A 22,039-nucleotide genomic window follows, 5' to 3' on the forward strand; every position below is an offset into this window, starting at 1 on the left:
AATTGGTTCAGTTTTAAGCACTGATAATATTCAAAATATTCAAGTACAAATCCTCAAAGTTGAACCCTACTGGAGTTGGTACAGGTTGGGCTTAATCTGGAGCTAAAACTCAAGGAAACAGTAATAGAGTTTATCTAGGTAATCGGTTGTCCTTAATTTGTCATGTGAAAGGGTTGCCGAAAGCAACACAACAAACCTGTCTGTCACCTGCTCATAATTTCCAGCATGGACCCTAAACTTAGTATTGTCAGCTCTATACTTAGTATTGTCTGCTCTTTCAACCCCTTTGGGTTGTTTATATCTACAGTAACTCCTCACTTAAAGTCGCCCGGTTAGTATTGTTTCGTTGTTACTTTGCTGATCAATTAGGGAACATGCTCATTTAAAGTTGCGCAATACTCCCTTATAATGGCGTTTGGCAGCCGCCTGCTTTGTCCACTGCTTGCAGGAAGAGCAACCCGTTGGAGCTAGCTGGTGGGGGCTTGGAACGAGGGTGGACCGGCAGCCCCCTGTTACCTCCCCACTCCCCTAAGTTCCCTGTGTGGCAGCTGCCCAGTGGGCTATCAGTTGCCAGCAGTTCAGCTGTCCCTCCCCCCTCTGCCTTGGAGCTGCTCCCGGGAGCCTTCTGCTTGCTGTGCAGGGCAGGGGAAGAAAGGGCCTATGTCAGGGTGTCCCCCTGCTTCTGCCCCCCGCTTACCGCATCTCTATAGAGCAGGGTGCGATACACAACAGGGCTCAAGACGGAGGTTGCTTCCTGGCAGCAGCTGCCGTCTCAGCTTGCGGAAATATGCATCTCTTTCTCTCTCTCATATACATGGTGTGTGTCTCTGTCTGCCATGCTGTCTCCCCTCCCTCCATTTGTGCTGCCTTATAGAGCACGAGGCTAGATTAACAACAATGTGTTAACCCTTGAGGGCTCAGCCGAGTGCTAGTTCATCATTTAGCAGCAAGGCATGTCCTGGGAAATATCCCACATTCTTCGACCCTCTGACTTCACCACCTCAACCAAGCTCTCCCCCATTTACATTAATTCTTATGGGAAAATTGGATTCACTTAACATCGTTTTGCTTAGTCACATTTTTCAGGAACATAACTACAACGTTAAGCGAGGAGTTACTGTACTCGCTATCAAATTGGCCTTCCTCATCGTATTCATAATGTCAAGAAGAATTTTGAAATAGGGATCCCTCTCTATAGTACCCCAGAGTTGCACATTCCACAGAGTGCTGAAGACTGACGCAGCATTCACCCCGAGTATGGTTCTCTTTTTCAGGATGTTGTATTCTTTTCATTCTCCCAAAAATAGCCTTATGAGATAAGATGGCACAGAAACTGGTTATCAGAAGAGAGGTGAGGATACATATGTCAAAAACTGAAAAGTTCAGAAAATCAAACTCATGCGCTCTCTACCACTCTCTAGTGAAAGAAGAATCTCAAAATCCTCAATTGTAAAGTAGCTCAATGCTTGATATCTGAAGCATACAAAGCAAAAGGCAAGACTTTTCCTGAAAAGCTCACATATCTTCCATAGATCACTGGCTACCTCCTGAGTAGAAAGAGCTCAAGCCTCTGATAGGTTCTTACAAAGCTGTCACCTGGACCTCAGCACACTTTGTTTTTCAAAGCGTGGTAAGACTTACAAGCCTTAGCCAGTGCAGTCTTCAGGGAATGAGTACTGGGATCTGTAGTACCTCAATACAAATTATAGTCCATATGGAACTTTGAAATGCATATACTTAGATTTGTATTCCCTTGTAGGCATCTGCATTGTTGTAAATACCACACTGTAAGGAATGGCAGATATGGGAGTTCTGGAGAGAGAGAAGAAATTATTTACCTGATTATTTTTTTTCACCAAATTCCTATGTCTGCCCATCCAACCTACCCAGTAAAATAAGTCAACAGAGTGCCATGTGATCTCTCCCCAGTGCACTGAAACTTTTGATCATTTAAAAATATATATTTATATTGTTTTGTCTAACAGTCATCCTGGCACAATTACTGCTTTGGGCATACCCCACTCTAGACAGCTTCTGAGGAGGCAATGCTTAGCAGTAGTGTGATGGATCTGGTTTAGCCCCCAGTTGTCATAATCAGTGCACTGTAAGGAGTAGCAGAAATGGGAACCAAGAGAGGAGACATTATTATAACATTTTTCTTCCCAAGTTTGTCACTTTCTACATATATATCTATTGTAACACTCGCTTATAGAATCACAGGGATTTATTGAAAACTGCAGGTACCAACTCCAATGCGCACAGGCAGGAATGAACTTCCCGCTAAAACCCACAGAACAGATACAACAAAATATCAAAGGCAACAACTTCATAATAAGATAAAAAATACCGCACCATCTAGGTGCTGTCTGCACTGATCGTTACAACTTCTCCCCTCCAGTTAAATAATAACTTAAAACAGTAACTCCTAGGAATCCAGATAGTCTGCCACCCATGCAGTTACCATGTAGTTCTGCCTGTTCAAGTCCTATGTTCAGTCATGGAGACATCACTTAGAGCTGGATCTAGATTATCAGTGCATACAGGTACATGTTCTCTAAGTCAGGCCTATCTGTTGTATACCAACAGTTGCCGAATGCAGAGTGTTGAAGTCCCAAGAACAGCCTGGCAATTCTCCACAACCAGTCTCCTATTAGAAGGCACAGGAACCTGCTGGAGTAACTCCAAATCCTCTTCTCCATCCCTCTGAGATGATGAGCATCCTCAATGTTTGCCCTCCCCTTTCTTTTAATGAATCTGTGCATGAGTTATTGATGCATTACAAGGGGCTTGCTTTTTGTGTCGGCACAGATACATTGTTTACTTTTTTTAATTACATGTAATGTCCCCTCCTAAAAGGAGTAAGTTTGGGATTTTCTCGAGGCTGCTTTTTCCAGTTGCATAGCCACATCTTCTCTCCCTCCTGGATGGGACTGTAATTCTCTTTTTTTCCTAGCATCTTGTGCCTGGCATGCTCGTTTCCAGTTCATTTGTTCCTCCCTTTCTGGAACATTGATATAAGACTTTGTTGTGTCTCCTATCTGTGTAAGTGCAGGGGGGTCTTGCCTATTCTTACTGCCTGAATATGAAATCTGAGGGAAACATGGGTTTGCTGAGTCCAAAAATAATCTCAGAAGGAGAGTAATGGGTAGTTGAATGCTGACTGCAGTTACCTTTTGTATTTGCATGTATCTTCATATTGCAGTCTTGTTGGTGTTCACTGACTAAGATTATAAGCACAGAACTAGTGGTGTGGTTTAGTCACTCCACTCCTGCTTCTCCATTACTCAAAGGGTTGGTGACACTGTTATTCACCTTGGTTATCTGGAGTTATCAACAAACCTTGTGTAATAACCACAATTCACATTTCTTCCTCCGATCACAGCAGATGCAGCTTGTTTCGTACGTGTTTCATTAGTGCAGCCATAGCTGTCTGTCCTTTTATCCTTTAGTAGCTGCGTCACCACATAGTTTAAGATGTCACACACTACATGCAAATACTAATTTCCAGCTGGTATTTCTGCTAGTGGATCTTTCAAGTCAATCTGTATGAACTCCCATGGTTTACTAGATTGGGGCGTTTTCCCTGAAGAGTACTGCCTCTCCTTGCTTTTGCTTTCCTTTCTGGATGGATAAGACAGGAAAGTAACCAGTTCTTAACATTTGCAGCCATGCCCAGCCAAAAAATATGTCAATACCTGGCTTGGTGTCTTTTCATACCTCAGCTGGCCTTCCACTTTGTTGTCATGAAAATACTTTAGTACTGTTTTCTGTAAGTTTGCTGGCAAGATGATCCTGGTATCTTCATACACCAGCATGAAGTGGTGGATCAATGGATAATTGTTCCTGAATTATATTAAACCTCCCAATATGGGTCTCCTTCAGTAGATCTGCTGATGCACCAAACATAAAGCAGAGACTTAGATTGTTCTTGTCAGATGTTCTCAAAAGACCAGGCTCTCACTGCCCTCATGTGGCTGAGAGCATCTGCAACCACTTAGCTTTCCAGGTTTATGGTGAACTGTGACTGTACAGTCAGTTTGTGAATCCATCTCCACAGGTATGCTGGATTGTACTGGGTAAGGAGCCACTGCAGGGCACTGTTGTCTGTGCAAACTGAATTCCATCTACTGTATATAGAGAAAATAGGCCTCAAGGGCCTCCACAATAACCAAACACTCCAGTTCTGCAGCCAAATACTTGGTTTACCTCTCATTTTATTTGCAGGTGAATCATAGAATACCAGGGTTGGAAGGGACCTCAGAAGGTCATCTAGTCCAACCCGCTGCTCAAAGCAGGACCAATCCCCAGGCAGATTTTTGCCCCAGATCCCTAAATGGCCCCCTCAAGGACTGAGCTTAAAACCCTGGGTTTAGTAGGCCAATGCTCAAACCACTGAGCTATCCCTCCCCACCCAGGTCATCAGTTTGTTCAAAGGCAAATCCAACAGCAACTGTTTGAGCATCACAGGTTACCAGTAATGGACGGGGTGGATCCAGGAATTTAAGCACAGCATGGTTTAGAACTCCTTTCCATCACTGAAATGCTTTTTGGTGTTGCTCTGTCCAGACAGAATTGCTTTTAGTTTGCAGAATGGGCAGCACCATTATACCAGCTAAATGTTGTACAAACTTCCTGTAGAATCCACAAAGGCCAACAAACCACTGTATTGCCTATACATCTGTAGAAAACTTCTAGTCCATTATAGCATTCAGTTTCTGGGATTGGTGCTCCAACCCATCTTCACTGTGTCCTGGGAAGGTGCTACAGCTTCTCACATGCTGACATTTGTTTCCTGAAAGTTTAAACCTTGCCTCTTTAAAAAGCTTTAGAATCATTTTCACTCCTGGCAGATGTTTCTCCCATCTTTTGTGGAAACAAATGAGATCATCTAAGTATATGAGGGTGTCTTCAGTTCTCACAACTTAGTTTAGATCATTTACTACCCTAATCCAGCCCTACAAAGATCTTGCAACCCTGCCCAGCTTGGTATTGTCTGCAAACCATAAGTGTACTCTCTGTGCCATTATCCAAGTTATTTATTAAGATATTGAATAGAACTGAACCCAAGACACACCCCTGCGGATCGCCACTCAATATGCCCTCCCAGCTTGAATGTGAACCATCGATCGCTGCTCTTTGACTAGTTTTCCAACCAGTTATGCACCCGCCTTCTAGTAGGTTAATCTAGGCCAGGGGTGGGCAAATGTTTTGGCCCAAGGGCCACATCTGGGAATAGAAATTGTATGGTGGGCCATGAATGCTCACAAAAGTGGGGTTGGGGTGTGGGCTCTGGGGTGGGGCTGGGGATGAGGAGTTTGAGTGTAGGAGGGGGCTCCGGGCTGGGATTGAGAGTTTCAGAGGGCAAGAGGGGAATCAGGGCTGGGAAAAGGGATTGGGGCGTGGGGAGAGGCTCAGAGGTTCAGACTCTGGGCGACGCTTACCTCAAGCGGCTCCTGGAAGCAGTGACATGTCCCTTCTCTGGCTCCTATGCAGAGGTGCGGCCAGGTGGCTCTGCGCGCTGCCCCGTCCTCAGGCACTGCCCCTGCAGCTCCCATTGGAACATCGGAGGGGGCCATTGGAGCACGTAGGAGACGCTTCAGGGAGCTGCATGGAGCAGTCCCTCACCCTGCTCCCAGGCTGGAGGGATGCGGGGGCGGGGCATGCCGCTGTTCCAGAAGCCATGTGGAGCAGCTCCTGACCCTGGTCCCCGGCTGGAGTACTGGAGCAGGGTCATACGGCTGTTCTGGGAGCCACCTGGAGCAGCCCCCAACCCTGCGCCCTGGCTGGAGTGCCAGAGCAGGGCAAGCCCCAGACCCTGCTCCCCAGCCAGAGCTTGAGGGCTGGCTTAAAACAGCTGGTGGGCCGGATACGGCTTGCTGGCCATAGTTTGCCCACCTCTGATCTAGGCTATATTTCCCTAGTTTGCTAATGAGACGGTCAAAAAGCCATACTAAAGTCGAGATATATCACAACTACTGCTTCCTCTTTATCCACAAAGCCCTTTATCCGCAAAGATGGATATTAGGTTGATTCCATGTGATTTGTTCTTGACAAATCCATGTTGATCATTGTATGTCACCTTATTATTGTCTAGATACTTACAAATTGATTGTTTATTTGCTCCATTATTTTTTTGGGTGCCGAAGTTAAGCTGACTGATCTGTAATTCCTTGGGTTGTCCTTATTTCCCTCTTTTTAGATAGGTACTATATTTGCCCTTTTCTATTTCTCTAGGATCTCTCCTGTCCTCCATAAGTTTTCAGAAAATGATTCAGATCACTCCAGCCAGTTCCTTAAGTATTCTAGGATGCATTTTGTGAGGCACTGCCAACTTGAAGACTCTGATTTGTCTAACTACTTCTTAACTTGTTCTTTTCCTATTTTAGCCTCAGTTTCTGCTCCATTTACACTGATGTTCATTATGCTAGCCACCTGATCACTGCCAACCTTTGTGGTGAAAACTGAAACAAAAAAAGTCATTTAACACTTCGTCCATTGATATGGTCTTTCCCTCCTCTTTGAGTAATGGGCCTACCCTGTCGTTGGTCTTCCTCTTGCTTCTACTGTATTTGTAATGTTTTCTTGTTAAACTAGCTAGGGACATAAAGTTTAATCTCCTTTCGTGCCTTGGCCTTTCTAATTATGTCCCTATGAGCTTTTGTTGTTGGGTTTATATATATATATATAATTCATTCTTAGTAATTCAACCTACTTTCCATTTTTTTGTATGGCTCTCTAGGGTGGTCTCTTACCATACTTCTTGTTTTCCTTCACATTGGGATAGTTTATTCTTTTGCCCTTAATAACCTCTCTTTAAAAACCTGCCAACTCTCCTGAACTCTTTTTTCCCTTAGATTTGCTTTCTGTGGGATCTTACCTACCAGTTCTCTGAGTCTGCTGAAGTCTGCCTTCTAGAAGTTCACTGTCTTTATTTTGCTGTTTTCCCTTCTACCACTTATTGGATCATGAACTCTATCATTTCATGATCACTTGCCAGGGCCGGATTAACCCTTGTGGGACCCCATGGAGACAATGGAGCATGGCACGGGGAGGTCAGTCCCCAGAGCGAGTGGCCAGACAGGGACAATGGGGCATGGCATGGCAGGGGCAGCCCTGCTACGCCCAGTCCAGTACGAGGGTACTATTTACAAACCAGCAGTTGCCAAATGCACAGTGGCCCCCCTGGCCCTGTGCTGCCAGCATGCCCCTTCCCTTTGGGGATGGGCCCATACCACACCACACAGTACCCCGCTGCCCCCTGCCCAACATGAGCACCCCTCCGAGAGCCCACACAGACCCCCTCCACAAATGCGCAGCACCGTGCATAACACCACCCTGTCCAGCACCTCCCTGCCCACAGCCCCACCACAACTGCCAAGCACCATACACAGAACCCCTGCTCCCTAGTGCCCCAACACACACATCTTCCACACCCTCTCAAGTGCATTACACCCACTCCCCCACGCCCTGCCTTCTGGCCACTTTTACCGGCCCTGCTGGGAGGTGTCTGTCTACCAGGCTGTTTCCTGTTCATTCTCCATACTTCTGGCATTAGTATACAGACATCTAAGTATGTATACATTTAGTTCTAGTTTCATGGCATGAGGCCTACTATGCTGTCTCAATTGGGTGAAAATAGCACAGTCTCCCTCAATTTATATTGAACCAAGCATCCAGCTGAAATCAACTGTCTTGCAGTGTCATCCAGCCAAATTACAGTTACGCATGAAAAGTTGGGAGCCTTCTCCTTTGTCAGATCATGGATGTTTACTCCCTTTATTTTGTGTTCATCAGAATGAATCAAAGATAGGGATCTTTCCAAAACTGGAAGACATCCATAGTAATCACTTAGTTCTATACATTGTCACTATTCTATTGGTGTGTTTAATTTTATTTATATTGCAGTCATACCTAAAGGCCCCTAACAAGTATCAGGGCCATACTGTGCTAAGCACTACACAAATGTACAGTAAAATCTAGTTCTGCCCTGAAGGAGCTTACAATCTGTTTTTGCACTAGAACCTCTCTACTTTCTATAGCCAATATTCTGCTGTGTTTATGCACAACTGTACAATAAGTAAGCTTCCAAAATTCTGTACATATTAATAAGTCCCCATCTATTCTAAGGTTAGGAATGAATTTTCAGTATTCTCAACTAACTCTAAGCATGTGGAAGAGCACAAAACCTGGAGGAGTTTGACAGGTCACATTATATAAATCGCCTTAGCAGTAGGGTTGGACAGCTTCCATATGTGTTATTCTATAGGGCTGGCCAGAAAACAAGAACTCTGTTTCACAAAAAAAAATTGAGGTTTTGAAATTAGTTTTCATTCCACATTGTAGCCAAATCGTGACCTTTTCAATTTTTTGTGAAAAACAGACACCTCCCCACCCCAGAATAACCAGTAGGCCAGTGAATGGCTTGACCTTCCTGTATCTCCCCAGAAATTCCCTCCCAGACCTGAGAAACTGTTTCAATGAATCAGCATTTACCGACCAACTAGCTCTACTATTCACCCTGCATAGGCAATAGTGATATTGGATGTAAAGACTTTGCGTCTATTCATTGTCCTCTAGTATAGTCCATGATCTCATTTCTAATTATTGAAGAATATTTTATTATTTTGGGGGGGAGGGGTTCACTTGGCAATTTACCTTGTGCTTTGCAGCACAGGTTATTTAAACAATACAAGAAGCTGATCACTAAGGACTCAGTTACAAAGGATCTAAGGCTCAGGTACAGTATATTTGGCAGTAGGCAGGCCCATGCAGTCTTGACTGATCCATTGTATTTTCAATTATCTTTGGTGCTGAAAGAAAAAGACATTACTGTATCTGAGGATGACATAGCAAATTACTCCTGCTCTCTAACCTTTTTAAATTGCTAACATGGTTGTAATCTGTAATTACCAAAATCAGTGTGAGAATTGTGGCACTGTATAATTATCTTTCCTGATACTTTATTGCTATATGAATTATTAATCCAAATCAGTCTTGTATAGTATTTGTGGCAACTAAGAAGAATAATGTATAATTAAATTTCATTATTTCTATTTTTGTGCTGATGTTTTATGATGTCGTAATTGATAATTAATTGATTAAAAACACACAATACTGGGGAGTTTCAGATGACTATGAACTGTTCAGTGTTCAACATTTATTAATTAAATAATGAGTTCACTGAAGAGACCTTTGTGTATAGTCTACTGTTGTTAGTGAGCTCTCGAAACTGCTGAATTAATCATTAAGCTTTTCAATAGTTTATTTTAAGGGATTGCAGCAAAGTTATAAATGGTTATATTGATTATAAATTATTCCTTTGTTGTTATGGGAATGTAAATAATTAAGAGCTCACAATAATAGATTTTAATGCTGGTCATTTTCCACAGCTCTAAGGAACTTGCTAACTGATGGGTCAAACTTTAATAGGTTTTCTCTAATAACAAACTTCTGCTATTATTAAGCAAGTAATCGTCATGGAGCAAAATACTTAGGAGAAAGTGGGGAGATGGGACCTGTTAAACAGTTTTCCTTATTTCCACTTTAGAACTACATTACATATTGTCTGAAGCACTAAACGGCTTCCCTCTACAAAGATGTATAGGGTTTTTAATCCTGAAAGGAGTATAAACTATTTCTAGACTAGCACTTCAAATAGCTGTTTTCACGTGAATTCCCTGTGGCATCTTTTGCAGCCAGTGTAACAGTAGAAAAGCTCAGAATACTGTCTGCATCCTACTGGACAAGAAACATTGTCAGATAATTTCTGTGCACTTCTGCTATGTAGTCGAACTAAGCCTGACCTGGGATTCTTACTTGTGCTCAAGCAGTTCTTTTTAGTTATTCTTAAGACCCTTATTCTAAGTGATTGGTTTTTGAAAAAATGAATTAGAGAATGTAATTTATTAAATGGAGCTAAAAAATACAACACTTCATCGATCCTCTTAACTTGATCAAGAGAGAACTGAGAGGAACCTTTTCTACAAGGCTTAATGCAGTCTCTATAGTATGTTTGCTTGCATTTCATGCCATTCATTTTGCACTGGATCCGGTGCTGTGATTCTTAATGGTAAATTATACAGTTTTACTTGCTGGCTTTCATGCTAAAATTGAATGTTGTAGTCAATTTGAGGCAACACCCGATAAACCTTCTCTGGCATATTACAGCAGATGTGCTTAGAGCAGCAGTTCTCAAACTGTGGGTCGCTACCCCCTTTGAATGGAGTCGCCAGGGCTGGCGTAGACTTGCTGAGGCCCAGGGTTGAAGCCCGAGCCCCACTACCCAAGGCCGAAGCCAAAGCCCGAGAGCTTCATCCCTGGGCAGCAGGACTCAGATTACAAGCTCACTGCATGGAGCTGAAGCCCTTGAGCTTCAGCTTGGCCCTCCCAGCCCGGAGCTATAGGGCTCGGGCTTTGGCAGAGCTTAGGCGGGCTCCAGTTTTGGTCCCCTCTCCTGAGGTTATGAAGTAATTTTTGTTGTCAGAAGGGGGTCGCGGTACAATGAAGTTTGAGAACCGCTGGTTTAGAGTATCTGTCTCTCACACTATCGTATCCCTGACCTAATGCTTGCACATCATTGAGTAAATAGTTATCTTTGTCTTCATATGGGCCAAATGATGACCTCACACAATACTTGAATTAATAAGAGCCTTTTCTGCCTCCCCTCTCCAACATGGGGGTTTGCTATAGAAAGGCTGCCTGGACCCTCCACTTCCACTGCTATAGCATATGGCAACAAATAACTGTCTGGGGTACAAGAAACTAGCTTAGACCACCAATTCATTTCATATGGGGCACCCAGTAGCCACTGGCTGCAGTGGAAATGGCTGTTGGTGACAATCAGTACAGGTCAAATTCAAATCAGGACCTCTGTAGGCCAACACTTTTCCTATCAGTTAAAAGCTTGCTGAGTAACCAGTGAGGAAATGCATGGTGATGTTCTCACCATTCCACTAGCTTTATAATAAATGTTTTAAAAATTTTTTGATAAGAGCAATACTTAAAGAAGGAAATTACTAAATAGTAACCAAAGAATTCAGTGTTTGATTCACACAAATATTTGCTTATTGTGCTATTACTGTACTAAATGCAACTTCAGGCAAAGTGTCTTTTTTCTTTTTTTTTTTTTTAAATACTAAAAATATCGTTGATTCTTTTTATTATCTGCCAGGTTTCAGGTTCTTGTACAGTTTCAGAATCATCTCAGACATTACAGACATGAGATTTGCCTGAAAAAATATGCATTCCCCATTTAATTGTCATTTGCGACTTTCAGATTTTCCCACTAGATTTTTCTTGTAAAATCTTACATTTCACACCACTCAAGAGTGACCACTTAAAACATTATTTTACATTATCATTAGCATCTAAGATCAGTTATACAGAAAGCTGTGAGTGGGCTGAGCTGAGTATCATTTTCTCTTTTACATTACCATAATCCTAATAAAATGATTGCAGCCATTTCTGATCATTAATCTCACTTCATGAGAAGAATTTTTGAGTGTAAATTTTCTCAATTTAAGAAAGCAAACCCATAACACAGAGTAAAACTGCAGAAAACCAAAATGACACTCCTCAACTGTAGATAGATAGTTGTGTGTATACCTATAAAAAGACACAATCAAATGAGAGGGAGATGACTGGTATTTGGCACTTCTGAAAATCAAGCCACTTATTTAGGATCTTAACCTTAGGCACTTACTATTGAAAGTCTTGGCCTTCATCAGTAAATGTAAAATATTCATAAATCATAAGCATTTTGTTAGGAATTCCCACAGTAGTTCTGGAATGCCAGCGTCAGCAATCTGGATGTCTGTATTGAAGCAAGATCTCAATCATGGTCTCTCTGCTTTACAGAAGTCTAAAACTTCATTTGTATTAATCCATTGCTACTGTCCCTAATCAGACAGAATATCATCTATGTATGTGCTCTAGGAATTACTTTGGAGAAGTTCTAGGACCTATGTTATACAGCTGAGTTGAGGAATATTCTTGGATTGAAAAGGTGAGTATACCTTTACATGTAGAAAACAGGTCCATTCTGAAGCCTTTTCCTGCTATATTTTTGAATGCATAGGATCTTTTGCAGCAGGTTGATTGTTAGGAAAAATATCTGGGTTTCAATCTGGAGCAACAGAAATAGCACTGAATTGAGTTTACCAAGTACAAGCACCCACAGAACTAAAATTATCAAAGTAAAAATTGTCTAAAAGACCTGCTTTTAACAAATGAGGAATTTTGCATCAGTTTCCTACTGTATATTCAGTTATTTGTAATGTAAACTATATTGTATCAAAACAAATTGGTTTGTAACCATTACCTGTAAAGGCTCTGAACCTTCCCTGATAGGTAGGCCTGGAAGGATTAGATTTTTGACATTAAATGTTGATTTCACTGTACACACACAAACCAACAACAAAATTTCCATCAATGATAATTGAAATTGACAGATAGGCAAAATTAAAAAAAAATTGCTTCTTGAGAACTTAGTTTGATTTAAGGATATATACTTCGTATATTTTGATATGTGATGTTGACAATGTGTGTTGTACTGGTTATAAAGCTTTAACTTTTTGAATCTTTATGTCTAATGTCAGTAAATAATTATTGTCTGGACCCTCCCCCCCATAATTTCCTGCAACCGTGGAAAGTGAATTTGATAATCTAAAAAAATGCTTAAAAATAAACATCAATATTATCCATTGAAATTATCCAAAAATAAAAATTAAATTCTGCCTGCCAAGGCTAAATATAGCATAGAATACATTTCCATTGTTTTTCTTGCCACAGAAATTAGAATGAGAAAGCAAAGCAAACAAGAAGATTGACTTCGGTGCTAAACAGAACTCTCCATAAAGATATGGGAGAGTGGGGAATAAATTATTTTAATTATTCAGATACACATGGGGTCCCTCAAGTGATGATGTTGAAAGTAAGTGAAAAAATAATTTTGTTCAACTGTACAGGGAGTTGTATATCAGGAATAGATAAGGAATCTCCCTGTTCACACTCTTGCAGTGGATATTATGCATCATACAAATGCATAGTCAGAAATTATTTAACCCATGGTTCTACAAATTTCTAGACAGGGCAAACTCTTCTGCACCCACATGATACCTCGGTCTTGTCTTCACTGCTGGGGAGATCGACACCGGTGCAATTGATGCAGCGGGTGTTGATTTAGTGGGTCTAATGAAGACCCGCTAAATCGACGGCAGAGCGCTCTCTGGTGGACTCCAGCTCCCCCAGAACAGTAAGGTAAGTCAATCAGAGAGCATCTCCCGTCGATGCAGCGCAGTAAGTCAACCTATGCTGTGTCAACTCCAGCTACGTTATTCAGAATTCCTCCCATACATGAGCTTGTAAGACTAGGACCTTGGATTCTTAATTTGGAAAGATAAGAAATAGAAACTACTTTTGCTTTCTCCGTAAATGTCTTAAACAGCCAATGAATTTGCATAGCTTCAGCCACACCTGGGAATAAATTAATTCTAAAAAGCTTTCACACCCCCCATTGATCTTTAAAAATAACTAGATCTGTTATTGAGACAATAGGAAATGAAATCATCATAGTTAGGTGGGTTCTTTCTGTCATGTACAACTGCCGGCTCCTTCGCAGTTAAGCCTGGGTTTTCAGTGTAAATTCTAAAAGCGCTTTCCACCTGAATGTACACATCTCAACTTAAATGTCAAGCTTCTTGCCATTACACAACAGAAGGACAAGGGTCAAAACCTTCTCTCTCTGTGGAAGACCCAGTATTCTCATATTTTTATTTTTACTATAATTTTCCAAAATTGTATGTGTAATTACTTATAAAATTAAAGAATTAAGTATTTATTGGTAGTCTTATTTGTAGGCATTTTGTGGACTAGTCTGAAGTCTAGTTTGATTTTATATTGGGAGAGCGGGGGGAAAAGCCTACAAAGTGGGTAGACTAAAGGCTTGTAATGTAAATGTCTTTCCAAGTAACTTTCCTGAGTTCTTTGTTCAGACTAAGAATTAATGTGCTGATCAGCAGTTCTTCAGTTTTGCTGCCTAGATCTTGCAGGACGCAAATTATGATGTTATCTCGCTCTCGCTGTTAAAATTTTGATTGCTGTAATAACTCTTCAGCAGTATCTCTCCTTATTGTTGCTATTTCTATTTTAGGGTGTGAACGGAATGTCTGTGGATGAGAAGACTGAATCCCCCATGTATGTGTATGAGTCAACAGTCCATTGTACCAATATCCTCCTGTGCCTAAATGACCAGCGGAAGCAGGATATTCTCTGTGATGTGACTTTGATTGTGGAGGGGAAAGAGTTTCGAGCCCACCGGGCTGTGCTGGCTGCTTGCAGTGAATACTTCTTGCAGGCGCTGGTTGGGCAGACGGAAAATGACCTGGTTGTCAGCCTGCCAGAGGAGGTACAGTATGTCATTATTCCTCTGTTGTAAAAACAAACCCCTCTTACATGGCAGTAATGGTGTACTCGCTATTAGCCAGCTAACCCTCAAGGTCTTAAAAGATAAATCCAAATGTAGCACAGATTCTAGGATCTGCCTCTGCATGACTGTTGATGTGATTTTTTCTGTTTTGGTTGGTTAAGAATTGTTGGATACCCCTTGAGAGTTAAAGAATGAACGTATTCACAGAATCATCTCTGCTGGAAAAAAGCAGCCAGCATTTCAAACCAGTTACTATAGCAAAGCTTTAAAATGTTTGAGCTTACTTTTCTCACCACTGCTAAAAGAATAGTACCCAAACAGAGGTCACTTAATGAATATAGCTCTATTCAGTACATTATCTAGACCCTGATATTCTTCTGGTTTTCTAGACAGGAAATTTAAAAGGGCCATTTGGCTCTCAGAAAGTGGGTTATTGTTTAAAAACCATTTGAATTGTCACATTATTTTGGGTCTCATTGCCACCCTTCCCTTTTCAGCAGCGAGTATTTTGGTTCTTCTTGTTCCTTTCCCTGTATTTCTCGCTCAGCCTTGTTTCCTTTCCCTTCCGCTCATCACTAGTATGATATTTAACTGCCTCAAGCCACGTGATTTATGCTGAACAAATTATTTTGGAAAATAATTTTGTAGGTGTTTAAAGATACAGAATGATCCAAATGGCAGTGGACAGGGGGCATTAAAGACAGAGCTCACTGAAAAGTTTACCTTTTGTTGTTGTTTCCCATGAAATCACACCTGCTGGCTCCCACTCCATTGCGATTCCCTAGCATGCATCAATCTGACTTAACAGCTACACAGGGCTCACTTGTGGCTTTGCCATGAGGAGATGTTGTGTTGGACTGCAACCCCTGGACACATCAGAGTCACAAAATACTCGGCTTCCCACTGCTCTGTGGTGGAAGTACACTGTGCCAGGTAACTCACCTGGTGCACTGGGGCTGCTATGTCCTCTTGCTCTCTTGTACAGGCATGCAGTGGTAGTAAAGATGTTATCTATGGCGTGTCAGAGGAGCATGAAGCTACCTGATCAGTAGGTAAATGATGTTCTAGGGTCTGATATGAGACTAACAAATTGTTTCAGCATTAATTATTTTATACCCATTGGAATTAAAATAACATTTTTAAAATTAGGCTATTTACATAAAATTTTCACGTACCTGATTTTTGTGGGCTGGCTCTACTGAGGCACCATTTATTGTTGATATTAAAACAACTATTAACAACAATAATACTGTAGCTTTGATGTTACATCATGGTCCAAATTAGTGAATACCAGTGGAAGTCAGTCAATGTAACTTCATGAGTCCTGAAACTAAAACAGTAAACTTCAGTCAGTTATGTATTGAATGCCCCTTTGCCTCTGGCTCCTTCAGATAATTTTGTGTCTAACTTCTTAGGTCCTGTCTTTAAAATATATTTTTCAGGTTGTCTCTACATTTCTTTGCTTTTGAAGGTTTAAATTGACCTTAAAGATACTTTAATGCATGTTTAGTTGTACATCACCTTTGTGTTTTAAGGCAGTCAAAAAGCTGCACCCAGAGCAGTACAGTTGTCATTTAAACCATGTCAGAGACTAGGATAGTCTTGCTATTCATTATATTTCTACACCGTATTATTGCCGGTTATGCTGATTTTACACACAGCCCAATTGAAATAGATGAGGCAAGTACCCGATTAATTTCAACGTGACTTTGCAAACTAAAAACAAAATGGGGTAAAAAATAATTTGTCATAAATAAACTGTAGTCCAGTACCATTTCCTGAAGACTTCATTCATATCATATAGGACACACTAGTACCTGCATTATGTTTCTACACAATGTTAGTTAATAATCTTACTGAAGAAAAACCTATTTAACTTGGTGGTGGATGCAGTCTCTTTATTGCAAAGCAACTTTTGGTAGTTTTAAAAAAAAGAGAGAATATGAAACATACCTTATGACGCTGCTATTAAAAAATAAAGACTGTTCCTACCACATAAGTAACATCATTCCAACCATACATGATTTCTATTATGTACAACTGCCGTTAAAATAAATAGTATAAGCATTATTTTCAGTTTAATGTGAGACTGTTACTTTAAAAAAAAAAAAGCAAAATGCAAAACAGCCATAGAGATTTAGGGCTAAATTCTCTGCTACCATACTCCATTGAAGTCAGTGGAACTATACCAGAATCTGGCTTTTAATACTTTTCAGTGGTCTTTTACTTTTTTTAGATTGACTGAGATAATTCTATTTCAGTCAGAGCAGGGATACGATATAGGTACTGGTTTCTTACATACTTAAATCCCTGTGCTGATAGGCTAAGAACGAAGTCTGATTTGTTCGATCACTTGTTTATTTGAATAAATATATGTATGTAAATTCTTTAATTGTCTAACAACCATTTTTAACCAATTGGAGCACAAGGATATGCATAATCACAGTACAGAAATTTCTCAGTTACTATATGATGCATATGCAAATTTCTCTACTTTTGTTGGCTCTTCTGATTTGGCTGTTTTGATAGGCTCCTATACTTTATATCAGTGGTTCCCAAACTTGTTCTGCTGCTTGTGCAGGGAAAGCCCCTGGTGGGCCGAGCCAGTTTGTTTACCTGCCGTGTCCACAGGTTCAGCCAATCGTGGCTCCCAGTGGCCACGGTTTGCTGCTTCAGGCCAATGGGAGCTGCTGGTAGTGGCGTGGGCCGAGGGACTTACTGGCTGCCGCTTCCAGCAGCTCCCATTGACCTGGAGCTGTGAACCACGGCCACTGGGAGCCACGATCGGCCGAACCTGCGGACACGGCAGGTAAACAAACCGGCCCGGCCCACCAGGGGCTTTCCCTGCACAAGTGGCGGAACAAGTTTGGGAACCCCTGCTTTATATATTTGAAGCTGTATGCCAGCATCAAAGATGGCTGCCTGGGCTTCTTGCTTCCTTTAGCAGAATCAAAAAACCTTCAAATTTTGCAAGAGGGGTCAGGAAAATATGATGAAGCATTTAATTACACATTTATTATGATAATTTTGCAGTCCTTCTAGTTCACTAGGTAATACCTGTATCCTAGGCGAAGAACTTTTCAGACTCAGAGGTTTTCTATAAACACTTAATGCTGTGGTGTTTTTAGAAAAGGCTAATTTACCTTGAGATATAGCTGGTACCACAAGAACAAAAGTACCCTTAAGTTATCCTTTTTAAATAACCCGGGTGGCTCAAAAGCTCACTGAAAGGCTTGTAATATAACAAAAATATTTCTAAACTAGCCACACAGGCATCAGGTTTTAGGTTCTCTTTGTGCTTTGAAATGGCAGAAATGTGAAATCATAAAAATAGGAGTTAGTGTCCAGTGAAGGCTTAAATGTGGCACTGGTGTACAGAAAGGCATAAAAGCAGTTACCAACATACTTACCTAATGTCAATACTTAGCTCATCTGAGTTGGGTTGGTTGGTTTTGTTTTTTTAAACAGAAGTTATTTTTAACTATCCAAAATAATAAATCTTCCTTTGAAGGCTAAGTTGCAAATTTGTTTTCTGTTTAGAGACTGGAATTAGGACATCTGGACCCTCATCAAATTTATAATAGTTGTCTAGTTTAAACAGTGGGTGAACTGATTTAAAATCATTTTTGTTTTTTAAAAAATCTATTAGTTTCTACCATATTGAAATTAATGAAATATCATACCTTGTGTACCCACAGAAAGTGGAACTGGTTTAATTTAAATTGTTTTTTAAACTAGTGCAAATGGTTGTGTTAGATGCTCTTATGTTGGTTTAAGAGTAGCTTGTTTTGGTTTAGTTTAAACCTTTTCCTAATCAACTTAAGCCGAATTAGTACAGGCTATTTTTATATCAACTCAAGAGTGTCCACACAACCTTTTACATTGGTCCAACTAAATTGATTTCAGATAACACCATTAGTTAATTTGTATATAGACAACCCTTAGAAAAATGAGCATGTAATAAATCCATAGATTATTGCAAAGGAGAATTATTAAGAACCACGTCTATGAATCTTAATTTTATAAAAGTTTTCCCCTCACTTGATTTTATTTGCTCTCCAAAAATTTTACATTTAACTTTTACTGTCCTGTTTTTCAGTAGTTTTCTGTTAGGCTCTTATCCTAGCAGCTCTTGTTAAAAGTGAGCCAAATTAATTCTTTTCTTGGAAAACATTAAATTTCAAAAAATATTCATTTGATCCGTATCCCTAACTGTTGTGTTTTATTTAATCACAGAAACTGGTCTTCCTTCCTTTAACAAGGCACTTAATTAAGCTTTTAATTCATGATAAGAAGTTAAATATCACTTGGGAGTATTTTTTAATGGCTTCCACTTCCCATCCAGATTACAAAAAATGAGGTGTGATAGAGAGACATACGTGGCTGTCAGCCAAGGGTATTGTAGGTCATGCCAATATTAGCTGGCAGCAGGCCATTATCCAATTAACATTGCTTCAGCACTGCAAGTAATAGCTCTTGAGTAGATGATTGAGTCATTCATGCTGTAGTGGTACTTTACTCGAGAAAGAGCCAGTACTTCTAAGAATAGGTTTCTTATTCACTGTTATTACCTGCCTTGCTTTGCCAATAAAAGTGCAGGGGCATTTAGTCCCTGTCTAGAAGCCAAAAGCTGAACAGAAGAAAAGCATCGATTATATATCTCATTTCTCTTTGCTTCCTGAAAATTTCACTTAAACTCAGAAAGCATTTGTCACAAGAAAATAAGAATCCCAAGCTAACATAACCAAAGCCAGAATCCACAGGTCTGCTTTTAGTTTTGCCTTTTCTTTTACAGTTTAGTGTTTGGAACAAATTTTAGGAACTCAAGAAGGCAAATCCATTAAGAGTATTAGGTAACTTTCCCAAACACTGTGGAATTCTCTCTGTCTGGCATTTTTGAGTTGTAAGTGTTAGATGCAAAAACCTGAAATGGCAGGTTTGTCCACCAACTGACCAACAGGTACCACTGGCATTATAAGAATGATTTTCTCCTTCTCGATTAACTTTTCTATCTGTATCCCTTTCCTCCCTTGAATCTGTTTGATTTTGTGGTTCCCAGTGCCTCTACTGTCTGAAGTGGACTTTAATGTCAGAAAAAATCCACAGGTGATGCTGAGTGATTAAATAGACATTTCTAAGGCTAATAAGCGCTACTAGGAGAGAGAAAGACATGTCATTTTATTTTGGGGGTTTTTTCCACTGTTCGGAGAATGATGTTTATAAGTGAGATAACTCACACTATGTAAGAAATGCCTTTGCCTTCTTAAAGCCTTTTGCCCTTAACCTGGGACTTGTAAAATTTGCCATTTTTCCACGATGACCAATCCCTAAAATCTGTCATCTATTTCTTAAGTTTGCATGGACCCACTCCTGGGGTAGTTAATCTTTCCAAGGAGGAATGCAGGCTGAGAGAGAGATTCAGGCTGCCAAAGGCGGAGTATGCTGCAAAGTTAATGCATTCAGCACCTTGGGTGGGATGGAACCAGGCATCTAACCTTAGTGTGTTTCTTAACCAACAGCAATCAGAAATACTGGCACTGTTAGCTATCTGTGCCAGCCTGCTGGCCTAGAGGAAAAAATGCTGGCAATTAGCCAACAAAAGATGAATAGATGAATTGAGTCCAGGAGAAAATCAAAGGCAGGATGCAGGATGTGAACTATTACAGTATGCTGGTGGCTGAAGGAGATTACTATTCCTTTTTATCTTTATAGAAATAAACAGTATTCTCTTACTGTGCCTCCTTTCTCTCTGTGTGCACTGTGTGTACACATGAGTATAATATTTTTAAGGAATTCATTGACTGGCCTTTGGAGGAAGCTCCTTGGGAGCTTGGAATAGAAGGGTTCTGTATAAAGTGGAAGGGGAAAAAGACAATGTGAGGATAAAATAATCTGCATGATGCCTTGTTCCTCAGTTGGGGAGATACTGTCAACTGATGGACAACTACAAAAGCTCCTCTTCCCTTGGTACTCCAAAGAGCAGTATTAGGACTATCTAACGTTAACTCTCAGAGAGTTGTAGGGTTTAAAGCGGTAGTCCCTTTTCATGTCTGCATCAGCTATTAATGTTCTTTGCAAATCACAATCGCTGGCTGGAATTATTTCTGTCATTGACTCAGCAGACTGTACTAATCTGACTTGCATCCGCTACCACCGACTCCTCTATTTGCAGAGCTGTCTGTGGAATGACAAGAGTTACATCCATCAAACCCTCAAAGCTACTAATAAAGCCAAGCCCTATATACATTTAAATTTCATGAGCCTGAGACCACCAGTGCCATTCTCATTAATCCCCAATCACATCTCTTAAGGATTTTTACTTTGCATTCAGTTTTATAGATTCATTGTGTGGAATGTGTACCATTGTTCAGATTTCATTCATGGCGCACACATCAGTGAATCCAGAAGAACTACTGCAGTGTGCACTGGAGAGGTATATTGGGAATAATGTTTAGTATACACATAAATCTAGATGGGTTTAGTGGCATGATTCTGGGTCAGGAGAAGCCACAAGGACATAGCAATATATATAATTTAATACAGAAAATTAAATCATAACACCCTCTCTACCTCCCCCCCTGAAAACTGCAAGAAAGTACATATTTAAATCTGAAATTCCAGCCATATCCCACCCATTTGTGGCTGGGCATTGTAGAGCACTTGAGCATTGATAGCTCAGTGGTTTGAGCATTGGCCTGCTAAACCCAGCATTGTGAGTTCAGTCCTCAAGGGGGCCATTTAAGGGTCTGGGGAGACAATCTGTCTGGGGATTGGTCCTGCTTTGAGCAGGGGATTGGACTAGATGACCTCTTGAGGTTCCTTCTAACCCTGATATTCTATGATTGTGTGATTTCACATATCCTGCATGATGTTATACCTGTCCACAGTGGAATGGGACCGGAATGGTTTGGTATTGGCTGATATATAGCCACTCTGTAGATGGCATGACTGCCTCTACTTTTGTATGTGCAACTTCGGTGTCAGTAGTTAGCTTCTGATGTCTTCTGATGAAGAAAAATGAAACGTGTTCCTGTTCTGATCCACTGCATTGTGAAGAGAACTAGGTGAAAACGCATACTAAGGAAAACATTTCAGAGCTTGAAAGTAATTGCTTTCCCTCCCCTTGGTGGTGGTATGTGCTCTTTTTTCCCCCCCAATCACATAAAAATGCACCACTGAAATGAAAATGGAAAATGAACACATAGAGCCAATTCACCACTAGTGTCAGTGGGCATAACCCTGTTGCTGTTGTTAGAGTTGCACCCCTTGTGCCAGTAGTGAATTTGGCTGATGGGATTTAACATACTGTTGTAAAGTGCAGGCTCTCTTGCTTCTAAATCACAAACACGATTTAAAATTTAAAAGAAGCCCTGCCAAATAGTTGCTACTTGAAGAGAGTGCTAAATGCATGGATAGCCATAGGTATGTGTTCTTGTATAATAACAGTGAGGATGTCCTATTTTATTTACATTAAACATTTGGGAATGGATAGCATGCGTGAAAATAAGGTGGCTTTAAAATGATGTTGCTTTCCTTCTTAAGTACAGTATTGTTTAACTCACTTCCCTTGCAACTTTAAAGGTCTTCTCCATTTCCCCTCTTTATACACCTGCT

General features: G+C 40.7%; 1 protein-coding gene across 4 annotated transcripts in view; it reads left to right on the forward strand.

The window, feature by feature from the left end:
• The window catches only part of BACH2 (BTB domain and CNC homolog 2), a 241,817-nt gene that overhangs the window by 168,323 nt on the left and 51,455 nt on the right, over positions 1-22,039 (forward strand). For 3 of the 4 annotated variants that reach the window (XM_039531428.1, XM_039531427.1, XM_039531429.1), the window contains one exon: positions 14,150-14,404. In XM_039531428.1, the coding sequence (XP_039387362.1) occupies positions 14,162-14,404 (243 nt within the window). In that variant the 5' untranslated portion in view covers positions 14,150-14,161. Of the gene's footprint in view, positions 1-11,931; positions 12,005-14,149; positions 14,405-22,039 lie in introns of those variants that run through there. The other variant, XM_039531430.1, reaches the window with a different exon arrangement.

This window comes from Mauremys reevesii, linkage group 3 (genome assembly GCF_016161935.1).
Source record: "Mauremys reevesii isolate NIE-2019 linkage group 3, ASM1616193v1, whole genome shotgun sequence".
Lineage (NCBI taxonomy): Eukaryota > Metazoa > Chordata > Testudines > Geoemydidae > Mauremys > Mauremys reevesii.